Source organism: Micromys minutus, assembly GCF_963924665.1.
Source record: "Micromys minutus genome assembly, chromosome: 4".
NCBI lineage: Eukaryota > Metazoa > Chordata > Mammalia > Rodentia > Muridae > Micromys > Micromys minutus.
The window spans coordinates 58,360,211-58,385,160 of NC_137973.1; the positions used below are offsets into that span (position 1 = coordinate 58,360,211).

At 35.3% G+C, this 24,950-nt stretch overlaps 1 protein-coding gene across 1 annotated transcript in view; it reads left to right on the forward strand.

Moving 5' to 3' along the window:
• Positions 1–24,950, forward strand: part of LOC308419471 (bifunctional heparan sulfate N-deacetylase/N-sulfotransferase 4) — a gene marked incomplete at both ends in the record, with an annotated part of 319,742 nt that overhangs the window by 127,644 nt on the left and 167,148 nt on the right. Inside the window, one exon of the mRNA XM_080915202.1 lies at positions 16,067–16,154. Coding sequence (XP_080771328.1) covers positions 16,067–16,154 — 88 coding nt within the window. The remainder of the gene's footprint in view (positions 1–16,066; positions 16,155–24,950) is intronic.

Consider the following 24,950-nt stretch of genomic DNA (forward strand, 5'->3'; position numbering starts at 1 on the left):
TCCTAGAAATAAAGAAAACAAAAAAATATACATATATTTACAAAACAAGAAGAATTTGACTATTCCCATGTTGGGTTTTGTTTTGCATGTACTCTATGCTTATTGTAACTATTAGGTTTTCAATGAATACTGTCAAGCCCTTTAAAAAAATCAAGTACTGACTAAAAAAATATATTCACATGGTTTTATGTAAAAATTATTTCAATGTCTGAAAAAACAGTACTGACAAAAATGTATAATTTTAAGCAAAAAATATTTAAAATTTGTACATTTATCTTTGTTTTGTAAAATAAAGTCGTTTAAAAAATAAATAAAGAATCCAGGTGGAAAAAAAAAAAGAAAAAAAAAAAGAAGAAAGACATACAGGCACAATTCAACCTCCAAAATCAAAAATAGCAGGAAACAGCAGCCACTATTTTTTAATATCTGTTAACATAAATGGACACAATTCCCCAATAAAAAAAACATAGGCTATCAGACTGGATACATAAACAAAACCCAGCAATTTGTTGCATACAAGAAACTCATATCAGAGACAAAGACAGACACTATCTCAGAGTAAAAGAATGGGAAAAAAACTTCCAAGCAAATGGCCCCAAGAAGCAAGCTGGAGTCGAATTCTAATATCGAATAAAGTAGATTTTCAACCAAAAGTTATCAAAAAAGATAAGGAAGAACACTTTTTAATCATTACAAGGGAAATTTGTCAGGAGGAACTGTAAATCCTTAACATATATGCTTCAAATACAAAAGCAACGATATTCATAAAAGAAACCCTACTAAAGCTCAAAAAATACATTGCACCTCACACAATAGTATTGGGAGACCTCAATACCCCACTCTCACCAATGGACAGATCAGGGAAACAAAAACAGAACAAGGACACAGTAAAACTAGCAGAGACTTTGAACCAACTAGAATTAATAGATATCACTATTAATTAATAGATTCAAAATTCAGGCATTATGGGGAGAAAAGGTTTTTTCTTACTCTGGAGGGCTGCTGTGCCCAGGTAGTGCTGAGCGCGCCCCATGGTCAGAGTCATAAATTACAGTGAAATGCCCAACTGTAGCAACAAATTCTAGCCACAGATTATCAAGTGTGGCCAGTTTGAAGCCTGACCTTCTGTTTCGCTATGATTTCAAGTTTGAGTGGGTGTTTAAGTCTCTGCTGTTGATTTCTCCTGTAAAGACAGAGCACTATACTTCCTGCCTGCCTTCATTGTGTCCTAGACTTCATTGTCTTTGAAGTTCTTCAAATTTCTTACTGGCTTGTGCTAGTCATGGGAAAATCAGCAACAATGTCACGTTTATACCAAAGATGTAAATCTTTCCTCAGCTCAGCATCTGTTATCTGCCAGTTATGTGTATTTGAGAAGGGGAGGGGTTTGGAGGCTAATCACAGAATCTGAAAGTAAACTCCAGTTTCTCCTTAGCTGTAATGCTTCTCACTGAGGCCAAGGACTCATTGTAAAACAGTTTTGCCAATATGAATATTTATATTTGGTTCAGAAACAAAACATTTTAGAGTGGTTTGCTGGTAGCTTATTTTAAAGCAAAGGAAAAACAACTGAGCAAGAACACTATCTTTGGAACAGTTTTAAAAATATGACATAAAGTCTTTGTTTCTTGTTGTTTTAAATATTATACAGAGGTATTAGTAATTCCAATTTTGGAAATTCTTAAAAATTGCCCAAATGTTGACACTAAGTACATTGAAGAAGTGTCTTTGGTATAGAAATGTTTGCTCTTCATGCATTTGTGATTTAATTTTTGTTCAAATTTTGCCTTTGATACAACTAAGTTAAACTCTTGAGTGCTGACATGTATATAAACAAAACAATATGCTTTGTTGGAGGGAAATTTTGTTTCTTAGAATGTGATGTAGTCATCCTTGTTTAGTTCTTGAAGTCTTTTTTTTTTCTTAATTTAAACAGGGTGCAACTTAAAATTTCCTTTGCATCAAGGTGTATGCAAAACATTGATGCAGTGCATCACAAAGGGAGCGCTTGTATTTAATGAGCAGGCGCTTTACACTGTACTTTTTGGTGTTTTTTGGAAAAGTTACATTAGATTTGTTCTGAAGCTGTTCGTTTTTGACAAATAAAATGTAACAAGTTTCACACACGTTATTTGGAACTGTAAAGATTGAGTTGTGGTTTTTTTAGATTGTTCTGTATTACAAAGCGCCTTGTAGTGACTTTATTGATGATCTCTGGGATTTGAAGTTACTGATCAGCTAAATCTCCACTCTTGGTGTTCCTCTGACTTTTGACCATCTCGTGCATAGGTGACGTGAAGTTCCAACATGAGGCCACCAAGTGGCATTAAAGATCCTCACATTGTTATAACTTGGAGCACAGAAGCAGATGAGCCATTAGAGACGATCTTCGTTAGCTCCTCTTCTTACATTTTAGTGGCACTGACATTTTCTAAGACACACTTGTAGCAGTCATGTTTTGAGCCTCATGTCTTATAATTCTTAGTGGACAATAAACGACTTTATACATAAAAAAAAAGAACATATCATCCTGAAGAAAAAATACAACTTTTTCTCAGCACTTCATGGCACCTTCTCAAAAATTGACCACGGAATTGATCACAAAAGGAGCCTTAACAGATATAAGAAGATTGAAAGTCTCCCATGCATCCTCTCAGATCACCATGGTTGTAATTGCCTTGTAGTATAGCTTGAGTTCAAGGATAGTGCTTTCCACAGATGTTTTCTTCCTGTTAGGGATGGATTTCGCTATTCTAGGACATTTAATTAATTAATTAATTAAAACTTTATTTTACAAAACAAAAATAAAAGGAAAAATTTTAAACATTTTTACATAAATGTATACAAATACATTTTTGTCAGTGCTTGGCTTTTTTTTTCCCATGTTTTTTTTTTTTTTTTTTTTTTTTTTTTTTACCGTTTGATACTCTGGTAGTTACATAAAGCAAAAAGTACATGTAAAACAGGATGTAACCGAGAATTAGTCAACGTTTTCTTGGTGTGTAAGGATTGAGCATAATGTCTTTTTTGTTTGTTTCTTTTCTTTTCTTTTCTTTTTTTCTTGAACTTCACACAGTCTGTGAGTTGTTTCTGGCACAGTCCGAGCCTCTGGGGTTAGCATCCTATTATCAGTGACACATATCATGTCTGTTCATTTCTGACTGGGTTATCTCACTCAGGATGATATTCACTAGATGCAACCATTTTCTTAAGAATTTGGTTAAGTCATTGTTTCTGATAGCTGAGTAGTACTCCATTGTATAAATGTACCACAATTTTGTATCCATTCATCTACTGAAGGACATCTGGGTTCTTTCCAGCTTCTGGCTATTATAAATAGAGCTGCTATGAACATTGTAGAACATGTTTCTTTGTTGTATATTGGAGTGTCTCTGGGGTATATGTCCATAAGTGGAATAGCTGGATCATCAGGTAGAACTATGTCCAATTTTCTGAGGAATCGCCAGACTGATTTCCAGAGTGGTTGTATCAGTTTACAACCCCATCAAGAGTGGAGAAGTGTTCCTCTTTCTCCACAACCTCGCCAGCATCTGCTGTCATCTGAGTTTTGGATCTTGGCCATTCTGACTGGTGAGAGGTTGAATCTCAGGGTTGTTTTGATTTGCATTTCCCTGATGTCAAGCACTTCATTAGATGTTTTTCAGCCATTCTATATTCCTCAATTGAGAATGTTTTGTTTAGCTCTATACCCCATTTTTATAGGGTTATTTGATTCTCTGGTGTCTAGCTTTTTGAGTTCTTTGTGTACCTTGGATATTAGGCCTCTATCTGATGTGGAGTTGGTAAAGATCTTTTCCCATTCTGTTGGCTGCCGTTTTGTTTTCTTGACAATGACCTTAGCCTTACAGAAACTTTGCAACAAAGTTTAACACCCCTTCATGTTAAAAGTCCTGTAAAGAACAGAAATCCAAGGTCCATACCTAAACATAATAAAAGCAATATATACCAAACTAAAAACCAATATTAAACTTAAAGGTGGGAAACTTGAAGCAATCCCACTAAAATCAGGGACTCAACAAGGCTGCCCACTCTCCCCCTACCGATTCACCATAGTACTAGAAGTCCTGGATGCAGCAATTAGACAGCAAAAGGAGATCAAGGGGATACAAATCAGAAAGTAGAAGTAAAAACATCACTCTTTGCAGATGACATAATTGTGTACTTAAGTGTCCCCATAAATTCTACCAGAGAACTCCTACAGCTGATAAACAAGTTCAGCAAAGTGGCTGGGTATAAAATTAACTCAAACAAATCAGTAGCCTTCCTATATTCAAAGGAAAAACATGAGGAGAAATAAATTAGCGAAAAGATACCCTTCATAATAGTCACAAAAACTATGAAATACCTTGGTGTGACTCTAACTAAGCAAGTGAAGGACCTGTATGACAAGAACTTCAAACCTCTAAGGAAGGAAATTGAGGAAGATCTCAGAAAATGGAAAGATCTCCCATGCTCATGGATTGGAAGGACCAACATTTTAAAAATGGCCATCCTACCAAAAACAATCTACAGATTCAATGCAATTCCCATAAAAATTCCAACATAGTTCTTCATTGAATTGGAAAGATCGATATGCAATTTCATCTGAAATAACAAAAGACCTAGAATAGCAAAATCCATCCTCAAGAACAAGAAAACATCTGTGGCAATCACTATCCCTGACCTCAAGCTATATTACAAGGCAATTGTGCTGAAAACTGCATGGTACTGGTACAGAAATAGGCACGTGGATCAATGGAATAGAATAGAAGATTCAGAAATGAGCCCTCATGTATTTTGTCACCTTATTTTTGAAAAAGGAGCTGTAAACATCCAAGAATTCTAAAAAAATTTTTAATATCTCTCTTTATTTCTTCTTTGACCCTGCTATCGTTTAATGGAGCATTGATTAATTTTTATGTGTATATGGGTTTTTTGTTGTCTTTTTTGTTATTAAAGACCAGCATTGGACCATGGTGATCTGAAAGGATGCATGGGAATATTTCAATCTTCTTATATCGATTAAGGTTTGTTCAGTTTCCAATTATGTGGTTAATTTTGAGAAGGTGCCTTGAAGTGCTGAGAAGAAGGTGTATTCTTTTGTTTTAGGATGATATGTTCTGTAGATACCTATTAAATCAAATTGTTTCATAATCTCTGCTAGTGTTATAGTGTCCTTGTTCAGTTTCTGTTTCCATGATCTGTACATTGGTGAGAGAGGGGTATTAAAGTTTCCCACTATTATTGTATGTGGAGAAATGTATTTTTTGAACATTAGTAGTGTTTCTTTTATGAATATTTGTGCTTCTGTATTTGAAGCATATATGTTAAGGATTGAGAGTTCATCCTGACAGATTTCCCCTGTAATGAGTAAAAAGTGTCCTTCCTTATCTTTTTAAACAACTTTTGGTTGGAAATTTATTCGATATTAGAATAGCCACTCAGCTTGCTTCTTGTTGCCATTTGCTTGGAAGTTGTTTTCCTAACATTTTACTCTGAGATAGTATCTGTCTTTGACTCTGAGATGAGTTTCCTGTATGCATCAAAATACTGGGTTTTGTTTTTGTATCCAGTCTGATAGCCTATGTCTCTTTATTGGGGAGTTGAGTCTATTTATGTTAATAGATATCAAGGAATAGTGGTTGCTGTTTCCTGCTTTTATTGCTTTTGTAGGTTGAATTGTCCCCTTATTGTGGTTAGCTGTAATCATCCTCCTCTGTATCAGTATGGTTCTGGCAGAGCCTCTGAGAGGGAATCCATATCAGATTGGCATCAGCAGTAGTGCTTGGGTTTAATGGCTGCATATGGGATGGATCCCCAGGACAGGAAGGCTCTGGAAGATCTTTTCTCCAATGCCTGCTCCTCTATTTGTCCCATTATTTTGTTGGAAGAGTGTTTTATTCTTCCTTGTAAGAAAATCTCAGACATCTACCCTCTGGACTTCCTTCTTTTTGAGCTTTATAATTTCTGTGAATTGTTTCTTGGTTATTCTAAGCTTTATGAGGCTAGTATCCACTTATCAGTGATTATATACCATTAGTGTTGTTTTGTGTCTGGGTTGCCTCACTCAGGATGATAGCTTCAAGTTCTATTCATTTGCCGAGGAATTTCATAAAGTCATTGTTTTTAATAGCTGAGTAGTACTCCATTGTGTTTAAATGTACCACAATTTCTGCATTCATTTCTCTGTTGAAGAACATCTGTGTTTTTTCCAGTTTCTGGCTCTGATAAGTAAGGCTGCTTTGAATATGGTTGTGCATGTGTCCTTTGTAGATGTTGGAGCTTCTTTTGTGTATATGCCCAGGAGTGGTGTCACTATGTCCAGTTTTCTGAGAAACGGCCAGACTAATATGCAGAGTGGTTTTATTAGCTTACAGCCCTACCAAAATAGGGGGAGTGTTCCTCTGTTTTTCACATCCTAGGCAGCATCTGCTGTCACCAGTATTTTTGATCTTAGCCATTTTGACTGATGTGAGGTAGAATCTCAGGGTTGTTTTGTTTTACATTACCCTGATGAAAAGAGATGTTGAGCATTTCTTTAGGTTTTTCTCAGCCATTCAAATTCCTCAGTATAGAATTCTTTGTTTAGCTCTGAATTTTTAATAGGATTGTTTGATTCTTTGGAGTCTAACTTCTTCAGTTATTTGTATGTATTGGATATTACCCATCTATCAGATGTAGGATTCCCAATCTGGTGGTTGCCATTTTGTCTTTTTGATGGTGTCCTTTGCTTTATGGATGATTTGCAATTTCATATGGTCCCATTTGTCGATTCTTGATCTTAGAACATAAACCATTAGTGTTTTATTCAGGAAAATTTCCCCTGTGCCTATGTGTTCTAAGCTCTTCCCCCATGTTCTGTTCTAATAAATTCAGTGCACCCATTTTTTTGTTTTGTTTTGTTTTTTGTGGAGGTCATTGGTCCACTTGCACTTGATCTTTGTACAAGAAGGTAATAAAGGATCGATTTGCATTCTTCTGCATGCTGACTGCCAGTTGAACCAGCACCATTTGTTGAACATGCTGTCTTTTTTCCATTGAATGTTTTTAGCTCCATTGTCAAAGATCAAGTGACCATAGGTGTGTGGGTTTGTTTCTGGGTCTTCAAATATATTCTGTTGATCTACCTGCCTGCCTCTGTACCAATACCAGGCAGTTTTTTTTTAAATCACAACTGATCTATAATACAGCTTGAATACACCATCAGAGATGGTGATTCCTCTAGAAGTTCTTTTATGCCTGAAAATACTTTTTCCTATCCTTAATTTTTTTATTACCCTAAATTTATTTGCAAGTTTCATTTTCTAACTCTATGAATAGTTGAGTTGGCATTTCAATGGGGACTGCACTGAACTTGTAGATTACTTTAGGCATGATGGCAAGTTTTATTATGCTGATCCTTCCAATCCATGAGCATGGGAGATCTTTTCATCTTTTGAGATTTTCTTCAATTTCCTTCTTCAGACACTTGAAGTTCTTACCATACAGATACTTCACTTGCTTGCTTAGGGTCACCTCAAGATATTTTCTATTCTTTGTTACTATTGTAAAGGGTGTTGATTCTCTAATTTCTTTCTCAGCCTGTTTATCCTTTGAGTAGTTGAGGGCTACTGATTTGTCTGAGTTAATTTCATATCCAACCACTTTTCTGAAGTTGTTTATCAACTGTAAAAGTTCTCTGGTGGAATTTTTGGGGTCCCTTAAATATACTATCATATCATCCTCAAATAGTGATATTTTGACCTCTTCCTTTCCACACTGTATTCCTTTTTTTTTTGCTTTTTGCTGTGTGATTGCTCTGGCCAGGATTTCCAGTACTATACTGAATGGGTAGGGAGATAGTGGGCATCATTGTCTTGTCCTTGATTTTAGTGGAATTGCTTCAAGTTTCTCACTATTTAGTTTGATGTTGACTACTGGTTTGCTGTATATTGCTTTTATAATGTTTAAATATGGACCTTTAATTCCAGATCTTTCTAAGACATTTAACATGAAGGGGGGTTGAATTTTGTTCCTTCATTGTGTTGGATTCTTCCATCTATCATTCTTTGTAGGGCTGGATTTGTGAACAGATATTGTGTAAATTTGGTTTTGTCCTGGAATATCTTGGTTTTTTTTTATCTATGGTGATTAAGAATTTTGCTGCATATAGTAACCTAGGCTGGCATTTGTGTCCTCTTAGCACCTATATGGTGTCTGTTCAGGATCTTCTAGCTTTCATAGTCTCTGTTGAGAAGTCTGGTACAATTCTGATTGATCTGCCTTTATATGTTAATTGTCTTTTTTCCCTTACTGCTTTTAGTATACTTTCTTTGTTTTAAACATTTGGTGTTTTGACTATTATGTGTAGGGAAGAATTTCTTTTCTGGTCCAATCTATTTGGAGTTCTGTAGACTTATTTCAACTTCAAGGTTATTTCTTTCTTTAGTTTACAAAAGTATTTTCTTTAATTTTGTTGAAGATATTTACTGGGCCTTTCACTTGGGAGTCTTCACTCTCTTCTACACATTTATCCTTAGGTTTGGTCTCCTCATTGTGTCCTGGATTTCCTGAATGTTTTGGGTTAGGAGCCTTTTAACTTTAACATTTTCTTTGACTGTTGTATCAATACTTTCTATGTTGTCTTCTGCCCCTGAGATTCTTGGTGATGCTGTGTCTATGACTCCTGACCTCTTTTCTAGGACTTCTATCTCCAGGGTTGTTTCTCTTTATGTTTTCTTTATTGTTTTCATTTTTGTTTTTAGATCCTGGATGGTTTTGTTCAATTCCTTTATCTGTTTGCTTGTGTTTTCCTGTGTTTCTCTAAGGGCTTGTACTTGTTTTTCTGTGTTCTCCTGTATTTTTGTTAAAGGAGTTCTTAATGCACTCCTCAGAGCTCTCTATCATCACCATGAACCGTGATTTTAAGTCTGAATCTTGTTTTTCTGTTGTGTTGGGATATACACTGCTTGCTGTGGTGGAAAAGCTGGGTCCTGATGTTTCCAGGTTGTCTTGGTTTCTATTGCCTAGATTCTTGAGCTTGCCTCTTGCCATCTTCCTATCTTTAATGTTAGTTGTTCTTGTTGTCCCTGAATGGAGCTTTTCTTTCTTGTGCATCTGTGGGCTGTGGGCTCCAGATAGAAATTGGTCCTGGGTGTTCAGTGCTCTATGGGCAGGTTGTGAGTTTCAGTGACGATGGGCAAGCTCTAGCTCTGGGTGCAGATGGAGGCCTGAAGAGCACAGACCCAAGCACTAGTGTGATTCCTGTGCCCTAAGAGTTCCATGAGATCTCTCCCCAGATAGTAGAAAGAGAGTGAGGGTTCACTTGTGGGCTCAGTAGGGAGAGTGTCCCAGTGTCTCCTCTGAGTGCTCAGTTCCCTGCAGGCAAGTCAGGAGTCCTGATGGCAGTATGCCTGCCTGTGACTCTGGGCAGAGGTGGAGGCCAGTCCAGTCTGATTCCAGTCTGCACTGTGATCCCCACTATGCATTGATACATATTTTTATCTGACTATGAATACATTACCTTTGTAAAAAATTACAGTTTCCAACAAGAGATAAAGAAAAAAAAACAACAATAACTGAGATTTCATCAACCTGAACATTCTTATTGAATAAAGAAGGAAATAAGATGCAGAGTTAACATAATAAAACAAAAATATGCAAATTACAAGAAAATTATTTAGAAACACTCTCTGGGAGATGAAGAAAGGATAAATGTTGATGCATTAAAGGTTGGCTTCTACAGAGGGATGGTTTTTGAACAGAGATTTAATGGGAGAGTTTTAAAAGGGGATTGAGAATAGTGTTGGCATTCCAAGGAGTGAGGAAGGCATGGGCACACCCAAAAGGCACACAGTGCTTTGGGTAAGGATTACCTGCTTAAGTGAGGGATGGAGAGATACATGTAGCCAAATTAGAGATTTAAATGTTTCAAAGTTTTACAATTTAAGGGTAAGACAGACAATTCTAGAATTGATTCATTTATTGAACACAATTTATTGAAGTTATATGGTGGAGCAGACAATTAGTTACTTGCAGGGTCCATATGGTGTCATCTTAAAATAATTTTATGATAGATCCCTTACATTATTTTATAGATATCAGAAAAATTAAAAAGTTAAATGGCTGATAAACTTTGAGTCATTAATGGAACTGCTTCCGTGAGCCAAGTTTCCAATGTTATTTCCTGTGTTAGAAGTCTAGTATGACAACGAAAAGTAATGAAGTAGATGAAAAGGGAAATGAACAGTGGAAATGTTATTTTCTGCAATCTTTTTAAAACTCAGGAAAAAGGTAGTGGGAACACTTGTAGGTTGATGGTTAATACAGGTAGATTTTGATAAGTAGATTTGTCTTTCCTTACTAGAGGATTCTCCCCCCCCCCCAAAAAAAAACCACTCAGTTGTTAGGTGCATAGGAACATATTCTATTAAACTTCTTTTGAAGCACAATCCGCCCTTCTATCAAAGATACACTTACACATGTGTGACAGTCAGTATCTTATTTTACCTTCCTTGTGGTCCTACTCCTTTCTGTCTTCCCTCTCTTTCCCCTACTTCTTTCTCTTCCTTTTCCATCCCAACACATGTCCACAATAAAGCCTAAAATTACATGGCTCATGCATACCATTCTCATATTCTCATGTATATTTATTCATATAATACATACATACGTACATACATACATACATACATACATAAAATGTGTATTTTTATTTTATTAATCATTTTGTTTACATGTCAAATATTATTCTCCTTCATGGCCTGTCCTCTAAAATCTCCCCACACCACCCTCATTTTCCTTGCATCTAAGAGGATGCTCCTCTATTCTCCTACCTACTCCTGCTTGACCCCTCTAGCAACCCCCTTCTCTGGGACATCAAGCTTCCACAGGCCCAAGTACCTCCCCTTCCACTGATGCTGGAAGAGGTGGTCCTCTACATCATATATAGTAGAAGCTATGCTCCCACTCATCTGTACTCTTTGGTTGGTGACTTGGTCTCTGGGAGCTCTAAAGAGTCAGGTTAGTTAATACTGTTTTTCATTCTATGGGATTGCAACCCTCTTCATCTCCTTCAGCTTTTTCCCTAACTCTTGCATTGGGGACCCTAGGCTCAGTTCAATGGTTGGCTGTAAATATTTGCATCTGCCTTAGTCAGTTGCTGGCAGAACCTCTAGGAGGACAGCCATACCATATCTATTAGCTCTTAGCATCAACAATAATGTCAGGGTTTAGGGACTGCTGATGGTAATGAATTCACAGGTGGGGTGGTCTTTAGATGGCCATTCCATGCAGTTTCTGCTCCATTTTCATTCCTGCATTTCATTTAGACAAGAACTATTCTGGGTTAAAACTTTTATATGGGTGTGTGACCCTATCCTTTGATTGGGAGCCATGTCCATCTACTGGAGGTGATTTCATCAGGTTCTATCTCCCTGCTGTTGTGTATTTCAGCTAATATAATTCCCATTGGATCCTGAAAACCTCTCACATCCCTGGCATCTGAGACTTTCTTGTTGTTTCCCAAGTTCTCCACCCCTGAATGTTACTTATTTCTAGTCATTCTCCTGGCCCTCTAGACTTCTCTTCTGTCTCTTCCCATACCTGGTCTTGCCCTACTTTTTGCATCTCCCTCCTCTCGCCCACCCAGATCCCTCCCTAACTCTGCTTACCATGATTATTTTGTTTCCCCTTCTAATAGAGTTTGATGCATCCACAAAAGACCATCCTTTTTCTTAAGTTTAATATAGTCTTTGAGTTGTATCCATAGATATTATGAGTGTTTGGGCTAATACACACTTATTGGTGAGTACATATCATGTACATCCTTTTGGGTCTGGGTTATATGACTCAGCATAATATTTTCTAGTTCCATCCATTGTCTACAAAGTTCAAGAAGTCCTCATTTTTAATGCTACTAAGTAGTACTCTATTATGCAAATATACCACATTTTCTGTATCAATTCTTTTGTTGAGGAACATCAAGGTTGTTTCCAGCTTCTGTCTATTATAAATAAGGCTGCTATGAAAATACTGGAGCATGTATTCATGTTATAGGTTAGAGGATCTTTTGAGTGTATTCCTAGGAGTAGTATATCTCGATCTTCAGGTAGAGTTATTTTCAATTTCCTGAGAATTCAGCCACCAGATTGATTTCCAAAGTGGTTTTACCAGCTTGCAATTTCACCAGCAAAAGAGGAATAGTCTTCTTTTTTCAAACCATGTCAGTATCTGATGTCACCCGAATTTTTGATCTTAGCCACTATGACTGGTGTAAGGTAGAATTTTATGGTCATTTTGATTTACATTTCTCTGGTCACTAAGGAAGTTGAACAATTCATTAGGTGCTCCACAGACATTTAAAATTCCTAAGTTGAGAATTCTTTGTTTAGTTCTGGACAGCATTGTTTAATTGTGTTATTTGCGGGTTTTTGTTTTATTTTTATTTTGCTTTGCTTTGGAGGATAGCTTTTCACCTTCTTTATATATTAAATATTAGCCCTCTGTCAGATATGGGTCAATGAAGAATTTTTCCCTATCTGTAAGTTGCCGATTTGTCTTATCGACAGTGTCCTTTGCCTTATAGAAGCTTTCCATGTCATGTGTTCCCATTTATCAATTTCTGATCATAGATCCTGAACCACTGGTGTTTGGTTCAGGCAATGTTTTCTAGTGCCAATGAGTTCCAGGCTCTTTCCCAATTTCTCTTATATTAGATTCAGTGTATCTGACTTTAAGTTGAGGTCTGTGATCCAACTGGATTTGAGCTTTGAGCAAGGTGGTAAATATGGATTTATTATCATTGTCCTACATACAGGACACCAGTTAGATCAGCACCATTTATTGAAGATGATTTTTTTCCACAATGTTTTATGCTTCTTTGTCAAAGATGTCCATAGGTATATGGAATTACTTTTGGGGTCTTCAGTTTTATACCATTGATTGACCTATTTGTCTCTGTACCAATACCAAGTGTTTTGTTTTTGTTTTCTTTTGTTTGTTACTATTGATATGTAGTACAACTTGAAGTGCAGGATGGTGATTCCCCCAGAAGTTTTTTTATTGTTGAACATTGTTTTTGTTATCCTGTATTGTTTTTTGTTGTTTTGTTTTGTTTTGTTTTTGTCATTCCAGATGAAGTTGAAGTTGAGAAATGCAGTTTCTATCCTTGTAAAGAATTGAAGTGGATTTTTGATGAAGATTACGTAGAATCTATAGATTGCATTTGGAAAATGGTCATTTTTACTATGTTAATCTTACCTTCCAAGAGCATGAGAGATTCTTCCATGTTCTGAGGTCTTCTTGATTTCTTTCTTTAGAGAATTGAAATTTTTGTCATACACATTCTTCACTTTCTTGGTTTAAAGTTATGCCAAGATATTTTATATTATCTGTGACTATTTTTAAGGGTATTATTTTCTTAATTTCTTTCTTATTCTGTTTATCCTTTGTCTAGAGAATGGGTACAGATTTTGTTGGCATTAATTTTATATCCAGCCACTTTTCTAAAAGTGTTTAGGAACTATAGGAATTCTCTGGTAGAATTTATGTGGTCACTTATATACACTATCATATCATCTGCAAATAGTGATAGCTTGTCTTCTTCCTTTCCAATTTGTATTCCTTTGACCTATTTTTTTTGCCTAACTCCTTTAGCTAAAATTATGAATACAGTATTGAATAAATATGGAGAGACTGGGCATTTTTGTTGTGTCCCTAAATGTAGTGGGATTGCTTCACTTTTCTTTCCATTTAATTTGATGTTGGCTATTGGTTTGCTATATATTGTTTTTATTATGTTTAAGAGTGGTCATTGAATACCTTATCTTTCCAAGACTTTTAACATGAAGGTGTGTTGTATTTTGTCAAAGACTTTTTCAGCATCTAATGAGATTATTGTGTGATTTGTTTTCCTTTGAGTCTCTTTATATAGTTGATTACTTTGATGGATTAACATATATTGAACCATCCTGCATTCTTGGGATAAACTCTACTTGATAATGGTGAATAATCTTTTTGATGTCTTTCTGAAATCAGTTTGCAAGAATTTTTTGAGTATTTTTGCATTAATAATTATAAGAGAAATTGGTCTGAAGCTCTCTTTCTTTGTTGGGTTGTAGTGTGGCTTATGTTATATCAGCATAACTGTGGCTACACAGAATAAGTTTGGTAGTATTTCCTCTGTTCCTATCTTTGAATTAGTTTAAAGAGCATTGGTATTAGATATTCTTTGAATGTCTGATAGAATTCTGCACTAAAACTATATGACCCTGGGCATCTTGTCGGTTTAGAAACTTTTAATGAGGACTTCTATTTTCTTAGAGGTTATGAGACTGTTTAGATAGTTTATCTGGTCCTGATTTAACTTTGGTACCTGTTGTCTGTCTAGAAAGTCATTTATTTCAACTAGATTTTCCAGTTTTGTTGAGTATAGGCTTTTGTAGTAGAATCTGATAATGTCTTTTTAATTTCTTCAGTTTATGTTGTTATGTCTCCTTTACATTTCTGATTTTGTTAATTTGGATACTGTCTCTGTGCCCTTTAGTTATTGATAGAACTGACTAAAACTAATTAGTCTAGTTTCCCACAGTTTTGTTTTGCTGTTACTGTTATTGGTTTTTTCTTCTCTTTTTTTTTTGATATCATTAAAGTAAGACGGACTGTAATGTGTGGTATTGCACACCTTTAAAAACAACACTTGAAAGACAGAGTATCTCTGTCAGTTTTAGGCCAGCCTTGTCTACAAAGCAAGTTACAGAACAGCTAGGGCTGGTTCACAAAGTATCGTTTAAAAATAAATTGGTCATGATTGTTTCTACTTAATTATGGTCTTGTGTGACCACTGCATTATTTTATTACTATATATTTTGTAACTTTCCCCTACTTTCTTTCTTTCTCCTTCCTTTCCTCCCTCCCTTGCACCACCTTTTTTTATCCATGTTTCTTTCCTTCTCTTATATTACAATTAAACAACTTACAAAGATTAGTAAAAAAAATTATAAGCATGTTTAAAGCAAAAACTGCACCATGATCAATGCCAAATAGCAACCTAAGCACTGGCTTCTTTTTTTTTTTTTTTTTTTTTTTTTTTTTTTTTGCTCAAACAGATTGATAGCAGTAGCCAAAATGCATTGGAATTAAAAGTGCCAGTTTTTCCATCAGAATAAAACTCCCTTGAAAATTCTATTGAAAAAGTGAAAAATAATTTTGATTCAATAAATTAGTAGGTACGGCACTAAGGAAACAGAGATATGAGTGAGATCTAAATTATGCTTTATAGGTTACATATGATAGTATATGTAAATTATGCTATATAAGTTAAGACAGGTGATATAAAGTATGAGATAATACAATATAGCTAGAGGAGTGCTAGAATGAATAATTCTCGCTATTTATTATCAGTGTGTTCTTGTCTTACCTACAAATGGAAGTTATGAGAGTATAATTTATAATACATAAATTATAGAGATGTTTGCTATGTTGTGGGAGTAGAGACTATTTGTCGAATTGGCAACATACAGCATATTTATTACTATATGTTTTCTTTTCAGAATGGCAAGCAATGCTTTAGAAAATGTACATTGCTCATTAGTTTATAAAGTAAAAACTCAAGCTTTCACTTCAATGATTTTATAATTAAAAGTTATAGGAATGGTAACATAGTCACACAATGAGTCGTAAAGTAAATAAAGGTTTTTTGCCTTGTTCCTTAGTAACTTGCATAGGACTTGTGTATAGCAGCAATTCTGAAAAAGTTTCCCCATGGAAAGGAAATGTAATAATCTGAAATTCAAGAAATGTCTCGGACAAAATGAAAAATGATTTCAAGGCTGTGCAGTTGGAGAATTGGCTCTCAGTGATGCATAATGTCCTTAGGATTTAACTGTTTCACAGTTTGGTGACCTTCAATGAAATAACATCCATAATAATTACAATGGCTGCATTATGAATGCACAAGCAATGCCCATCAGACACCGAAGCTCACTAAATCTCTTATTGTTTCTCTCATGCGCACACATTGTGAAAGAAGCATCCCAACACTTCATATTTACCTTCTAAAATCATGTTAATTTCTTATTTATTTCAGGCATTACTAGAGACTCAAAATTTACTGCGCACTCAGGTTGCAAATTTTACCTTCAACCTTGGATTTTCAGGGAAGTTTTACCACACAGGTAAGAAGCAGCTTTGTGTTCTCAGGCAGCTACATAATAAATAGGATATGGAATTTTAAATATCCCAGAAGTAATAGTTGTTGAATATAAATATTGATTATGAAGGGGCAACTTTGGTGCATTATATGAGTAGCTAAATTAAAAAAACAATGAGCTTATTTATTTGTTAAGAACTTCTAAAATGAAGGGCAAATGAGGGAGACTGACTTTTGAACTCCACAAAAGGAACAATCATCACTGTGCCAAGTGTACTATGCACTATGTCTGCATCATGTTAGCGAGAATGCTGACAGGCATGCTATAAGGAACCTCTCTGGGCAGCATTTTTAACCATCAAATAGTTGAATTGATAGATACTTTTATATAGTATATTTTTCATTTAGAAGACACCTGGTGGTACAATATGGATTTTATAGACTCAAATAAATACAATAGACTATATACCTTCCTTTGAAATAAAAAAGAAATTATTTTCACTTACTAGTGCTGGTGTCCATTAAAAGCCTTACAATTAGTCATGCATTTCCCTACCTCCTTCCAGTTAGCTATTTGTTTATTCTCAGCCTCTAAACAAATTCACAAGACTGGCTTAGTGTTTATGTACTTTCTTTATGTTCTCCTATGTCTTACTTCTTTATATTCTCGCATTCATATTTTTATTTTTACTTTCATAATATTAGCCTCATGCTATATTGCATGAGATAATTATGTTCATAAAAATGTTCATATGTCTTTACATTGGTGGACAAAACAACAGTAAAGTCTGTGTTGGGGGTCTCTGTGAGAAGACATCCAAGGTCTGCACTTATGTCTGCATTTTGACTGTAAGCTAAATGCTTTAAAGGGAAAGAAAGCTGTAGCTTCCCAGCATCAGAACAGAAATATTTCACAGTCATCTTCAGGCACTCATGCAGATTAGTGACTCATTAAAAATACTCCATGCAAAGGTACACTAAACTTATCCTAAGTGCAGCTTCCTTACTCAAGGAGATGTCCAATGCAACACTCAGCATGGTTTATTTGAAGAGCGACATACAATTGTTTGATTCGTTTTTTTTTCTGATCTGTGGGGTTTTACTTTTTCTTTTTGGTTCTACTTCGAAATATTTAAATTGGTCTAAAGTAATTGAATAGAAATTAGTACTTAGGCCACTTGATAAATCAAATAATTGTACATTTGAAATAATAATTTTGCAGAAAGATTAGGCCATCATCTCTGCACAGATGAGGTGATTCCAGCTTACAATTTTGAAGTAGTCATTGTTTTGTAACTATTCTTTAAAAATCTCCTTAAAAATGAGTTCAGCACTAAGAAGGTCTAACTATGATGTTATAAAGCAGATAACTGTGACAACTGTGTTTGTTCATGCGTGAGTATAAAGCTATGAGATTATTTGGAGTTCGTAACTAAACAGTACCATTTTGTCTTAACTAGATTCCTAGTGGAAATAAATTCATTCTTTGGGCTGAAATGTACTACATAACCAACTCATATTTTATTTCCTTTTTATGCTAAGACATATTAAACCTGCCAGACATTCATGTTGCTGGAAGTTACATTATTTCTCATTTCTTCTTTATCATCCCATGTGTGTGAACAGTGTATATCCATTAAAAAATTAAACAGGACACTTTTTGGTAATATTTCAAAATGAGTTATTAATACACTCCCCCAAATCATACTTTAATTACATATTTTAAACAAATTTATTGACTTTGAATTTGAACTAGCCTAGTCCAGAAATGACGGAAGAAGGAGTCTGTAATGTAATACTGTGGTAATAGCTCACTTAGCAAATAAGACGTATGTATACATGAATACATGAATCTTAAACATTTAATTTTCTCCACATAAATATGTAACTTCATTTAAGGACTGTGTTGTTTTGTCTAGAGGACTATTAAAAATATTTTTCAAGTGTGCAATCACAGTACGTTGAGTTCATATTAACACATTTAAGCTACCAAATGTTTCTCAAAACCTGAGTGTTACGATACCTTTACCATAAAAGAATGTCTCACCCTTGCCTAGTTACAGTCTTACCTGGAAACTTAACATTATAGAAAAGAAAGTTGAAAGGCGAGAATTTCCATTTCTTCTGTGTGTTTGTGCCTGAGATATGTAACGGCAGAGAGGTAGACTTGTCTGTTCTCTCACAGAATCATCTGATTTCCCAATAAGTGGGGATGCTGATGGATAAGCTTCATTGTTTTGAAGACATTTAATCTCATGTTTCCAGTGTAGTAATGAGTGCTGCACGCATTAGACTGCTCCATGTGTTTGCATTTATCAGGCTTTCTTCCCTGTCCACCTCTCTGACCTTCACGAGTTAAAGCCAATCTCACCCTAAAATGTCATCTCATTAAACCTTCCCTAAGAATCTGTCATGCCCAGGTAACAGATTGAAGGAGGAATACATGGTGCTGATTAAAAAGAGAAAATGGAGGTATGGAATTGAAAATGAAATGTTTAAGTCTGGAGATGTTTGCATCTTGATCGAAAATGCATCATGAAAGCATCACTGAATGGAAGCACCGCAGTTCAGGCCACACTCCGAAAATGCTGTCTGTCATGGTTTTCACTGGATTTCATAATTTCCATGGAGGATTATTGTTATTATAAGTTAATAATCAAGAAGACAAAATATCATCAATAATTGTCAAGAATCATGATTAGGAATTAGATTAAGATTGTTTTCCCCAGTTGTCAGTTTACTCCATAAAACCTCATTTAATTAAAAAATGTGTTAACTTCGAAGATGAAATAAAGGAAAAAATCATTGTTTTAGTCTTATGGTGTTCTTTATTTTATTTATACATTGTGGATTTAAAGACACTCAACAAAAACAGCTGGGCTGTGTTGAAATCAAGGATTTGACATTTTATCAATTATACAAACATGCAAAAACTACTTAACCTTTCTGTGCCTCAGTTTCCATGTCTTCAAAATTGTGTTAATAATATGACCTCCCACATATTAAGTTGTAAGTTCTTATTATTAGTACTTTTGAAAGTATTTTCTATGAGAATACATGTCTATGAAATACTACCTTGGATCTATTTTCTAATTTGGGGATAATAGGTATCTCTTAATATACTTTTATTGACCAAGAAGAGTCAAAAAGGTAGTTAATATAGATAGTTATATATTCACATGTGAAGATATGGCAGACACTAAGTAAAAAGAAAATTAAGAAATATTTTTGACTTTTAAAAATTAGACTATTTCATGCAGAGTCAGCAGATTTTTATGCAAAGAAGAATAAAGGACCAGTGGAATGTTCTCGATCTTCTTTACTCTTATGGCTTCACTTTTACAGCCATTAATGTATAGTTAATAATTAATTCAAATCTTGCTGAAAACAGTGTTTATTTGGGGTCTCCAACTATAGACTGTAGTAGAGCATTTTCCTCATGCTTAAAGTTCAGTCCTTAGCAATGACAAACACAAAATCAAAAACCTCATGTTGACTAATTTAAAGAACATTCAGAAGCATGTCATTTTCTCACAACAATGATCCTTAAAAATTAATGACAAGAAGTAATTTTCTTTTGTACTCGACTCTGACTTAAAACGAGAAAAGAGGAATCATGTTTAAATAAGAAATAAAAGCTTTATTTGACCACAGCTAATTTAATACCTTTAACTGGTTTCAATCAGGTCATTATGAACTACAAATAGCATTCTAGCCTGTTACTTAAGCATACATGAGAACTGTAAAACTATGTGCTTTGATTGACAAAATGTACCATTTTCACTTAAATTTAAAATCACTTAAAATTCTACTGTATTCTACCAGCATGTCTTGCTATCATATTTTTCATTAAGCTATATAAAGTGCCAAGGGTCAACTTCATGTGGCTTTGAATTATATGACCAGCATAAAATAATAGGATGATTGGCAGAAATTAATCTATAATGTTTAAAAAGCAAGAATAATGTCACTTTCGACCTTGCCTAGAGTGTTTGTAAATTAGCATAATCTCTGATACAAAATTGCTGATATTTTATGATCAGTCATTCAACTGTTTATATCAATATTCTGAAAATTGAGTAGTTGACCTTGTTCCTGGTCAAGGCAGCACTCTGTGATTCCTGCCATGCACAGTAATGATTAGTAGAGCTGAAAGAAAATGAAAGCATTTCGCAAACAATCTATACTAAGAGAAAAACAAGCTAATTTGTGGGGGGTATTGGGGAGTAGCAATTCTTTATCCACTTGTAAAATTAACTACTCTTTCAAATTCATGGTTCAGTCTGTTCAGTTGCATAAGAAACACATAAATAAGCATTGCACCAGTGGAAATAATACATAATTTTTAACATGGATCTCAACATTTGATGATCCTCATACAATAACCAACAAAAGTCAGTGAAGTGGAAGTCTGATACCAACAGTTTTAGACAATGTAAATAAAGTGTGAATGTTGTCTGCCCATCTCACTCAAAAGACTTTAGGAATATTCAGAGTTCTCTTCTTTAACCCTACATGGTAGAACGCTAAGACCATTGACTATTTAAAAGAACACAAAGTTATTTTATTATTCAGTGTTCTAGGGGAGTAGTATGTTACAAGTGCAGCTTAGTAAGACCCAGTGTTGGACTTTAAAACATATGAGCTGTACGAGCTAAATCTCGAAGAATGTGGAAAATATATCCATTAAAAGCAAAGCAATTAAACATCAGCTGAGTTTTTAGAAGATTGCAGTCATTGCACTTCTATCTGGAAGTCACAACATAAAGTACTTTTCTCAGTCAATCTCACTGACACTTTACTAAAATTAATGGCCAAAGTATTCTCTGCTTCATTTTAAATGAAAAATCTGGGACTCGGAATTATACTTATTCAAGATCAAATAGTTAATTATATAGAAAAGAAGGGACCTCCCAAGATTTGAATCCAAAGTATATAACCTACTTTAAACCTTTTCTTCCAAGCCTGATAAAATCCTTTTCATAGAAGACAAAAATAGAACATTTAAAGAACCCTTTAAAATAACATTAATACACTTTATTTAAAAACAAAACAGACCTCTGTCATTAGTACTCTGGCTCTGACAGGGAAGGCTGAGCTTGCTGATCAGCTGCACAGGTGCTTTTCCAGCATGACCTGGAGTGAGCCTGGGGCCCAGGCCCAGGAGGTCACACCAGGAGTTCTCAGGACACAGAGAGCTCCATGCTTTCTCAAAAAGGGTTCCTTGCAGCCCACAGTGAGGACATGGTCTCTGTCATCAGAACTCAGGATCTGCCAGCAAGAGGCTGAGATCCTAGATCAGCTGCACAGGCACTATTCCACCTGGACCAGCAGTGAAAATAATCAGAAGCCATAAATATAAGCATTACCAACAGACTACAAGAGATGAAAGAGAGGATCTCAAGGGCTGAAGACAACATAGAAAACATAGACAAAACAGTCAGAGAAGATGCAAAAACCAAAAAGTTCTTACCCAAAATGTCCAGGAGATCCAGGACACAATGAGAAGACCAAACCTAGGGATAATAGAAATAGAAGAAGGTGAAGAATATCAACTAAGAGGCACAGTAAATATCTTCAGCCAAATTTTAGAAGAAAACTTCCCTACCTTTATGAATGAGATGACCATAAGCATAAAAGAAGCTTACAGAACTCCAAATAGGTTGGACCAGAAAATAAATTCCTCCCGACACATAAAAATAGTCAAAACACCAAGTGTTCAAAACAAAGAAAAAATACTAAAAGCAGTAAGAAAAAAAGGACATGTAATATATAAAGGCAGACCAATCAGAATTACACCACACTTCTCAATGGAGACTATGAAAGCTAGAAGATCCTGGACAGACATCATACAGACTCTAAGAGAACACAAATGTCAGGCCAGGTTACTTATATCCAGCAAAACTCTCTTTACCATAGATGGAGAACTAAGATATTCCATGACAAAACTAAATTCACACAATATCTGAATACAAATCCAGCCCTACAAAGGATAATATATGGAAAACCCAACACAAGGAGAGAAGCTGCAACCTAGAAAAAGTAAGAAAATAATTAAGATAGAAAACCAAAAGAAGAAAGACACACAGATGTACTTTTAACTCTAACAACAAAAATAGCAAGAAACAACAACCACTATTCCTTAATATCTGGTAACATCAATGGACTCAATTGTCCAGTAAAGAGGCATAGACAATCATACTGGATACATAAACAGAATCTTGCATTTTGCTGCATACATGATATTCATCTCAGAGACAAAGACAGATGCTACCTCAGAGTAAAAGGCTAGGAAAAAACCTTCCAAGCAAATGGCCCCAAGAAACAAGCTGGAATAGCCATTCTAATATTGAATAAAATATATTTTCAACCAAAAGTTATAGAAGAAGACAAGAAAGGACACTTTTTACTCATGAAAGAGAAATACTGTCAAGAAAATTCTCAATCCTGAATATCTATGCTCCAAATTCCAAGAAAACAAGAGCACCCAAATTCCAAAAGAAACCCTACTAAAGTTCAAAGCATATACTACACAGCACACAATAATATTAGGAGACTTCAACACACTCTCTCATTAATGGACAGATCATAGAAGCAGAAACTGAGAAGATACACAATAAAACTTGCAAAGGATATGAAACAATTGGCATTAACGAATGTCTACAGAATATTTCATGCTAAAAAAAAAAAAACCAAACGAACAAGCAAAGAAAAAAATATAACTTCTTCTAAGCACCTCACAGATCCTTTTCCAAATTGACCATATAGTCTGTCACAAAACAAGCATCAACAGATATAAGAAGCTTGAAATACTCCCATGCATTCTATCAGATCAACAACAACTGAGGCTGATCTTTAATAAGAAAAAAGACAAGAAAAAGGCCATGTACACATGGAAGATAAACAATGCCCTATTCAAAGATAACATGGTCAAGGAAGAAATAAAGAAAGAAAGTGTGGATGTTTTTAGAATTTAATGAATATAAAAACACAACACACGCAAATGTTTGGGATGCAATAAAAGCAGTACTAAAAAAAAATCATAAAATTGATTGCCTCCAAAAACAAACAAAAACAAAAACAAAAAAAAAAAAAAAAAAAAAAAAAAAACAAAACTGGAGAGAGCATACACTAACAGCTTGACAGTACATCTTAAAGCTCTAGAACAAAAAGAAGAAAATACAACCAAGAGGAGTAGATGGCAGCAAATAATCAAACTCAGAGCAGAAATCAACCATGTAGAAACAAAAAGAACTATACAAAGAATTAACAAAATAAGGAGCTGGTTCTTTAAGAAAATCAATAAGATTGATAAAACCTTAGCCAAACTAACTAGAGGGCTCAGAGACAGTATCCAAATTAACAAAATCCGAAATAAAAGGAAAGACATAACAACAGAAACCAAGGAAATTCAAGAAATCATCAGATCCTACTACAAAATCCTATACTCAACAAAATTGGAAAATCTGAAGAAAATAGATTTCTTGACAGATACCAGACACCAGAACAGAGCCCGGCCCATCTGCCATGCGGACTGCCAGCTCCCAAGGTTGAGAGACTGGTGAGTGGGAGATCTGGGCAGCCAGGGAGCAGAGAGATCTCTGCTGAGTGCACACGCGGGGTACACCCTCCGACCTGCCTGATCCAGGGACCAGGAACAGAACATTGGAACCTCTGTTCCCACCCGGTGACCCGGAGGCATAGAACAGGGCTGGGCCCATCTGACACCTGGACCAGTGGATATCCAGGGACACACACCAGATACAAGGGAAAGGCAAGAACATATCACTGACAACAAAATGGCAAGAGGAAAGTGAAAGAGTATATTCCAAGGAAACCAAGACAACCTGGCAACACCAGAACCCAGCTCTCCCATAACAGCAAACATCAGAATTCCAAACACTCCAGAAAAAGAAGACACAGACCTGAAATCATACCTCAAGATGCTGATAAAGATACTTAAACAAGAATGGGAGGAAAAGCAAAAAGATTCAGAAGCTTTTAAAGAAGAAACAAGAAAAACACTCAAAGAACTCAAAGAACTAGAGGAAAACAGAACCAAAGAAATAAAGGAATGGAAGAGGTAAATTAAAACGGAAATTGACACAATAAAGAAAACACTAAAAGAGATAACCCTAGAGGCAGAACACCAAAAAAAGAAAGCAGGAATCACAGAAGCAAGCATTTCCAATAGATTACAACAGATCAAAGAGAGAATCTTAGGGGCAGAAGACAACATTGTAAACATAGGCAAAAAAGCCAGAGAAGATGCAAAAAATAAAAAGCTCCTAACCCAAAATGTCCAGGAAATCCAAGACACAATGAGAAGACCGAACCTAAGGATAATAGGAATAGAAGAGGAAGAAAAGAATCAACTAAGAGGCACAGTAAATATCTTCAACAAAATCTTAGAAGAAAACTTCCCTACCCTCAAGAATGAGATGACCACAAGCATAAAAGAAGCCTTCAGAACTCCAAATAGGTTGAACCAGAAAAGAAATACCTCCCGACACATAATAGTCAAAACACCAAGTGCCCAAAGCAAAGAAAGAATACTAAAAGCAGTAAGGGAAAAAGGTCAGGTAACATATAAAGGCAGACCAATCAGACTCACACCCGATTTCTCAACAGAGACTATGAAAGCTAGAAGAGCCTGGACAGACATCATGCACACCCTAAGAGAGCACAAGTGCCAGCCCAAGCTGCTATACCCAGCAAAACTATCAATCACCATAGATGGAGAGATGAAGATATTCCAAGACAAATCAAAATTTACACAATATCTGACCACAAACCCAGCACTACAATGAATTATAGGTGG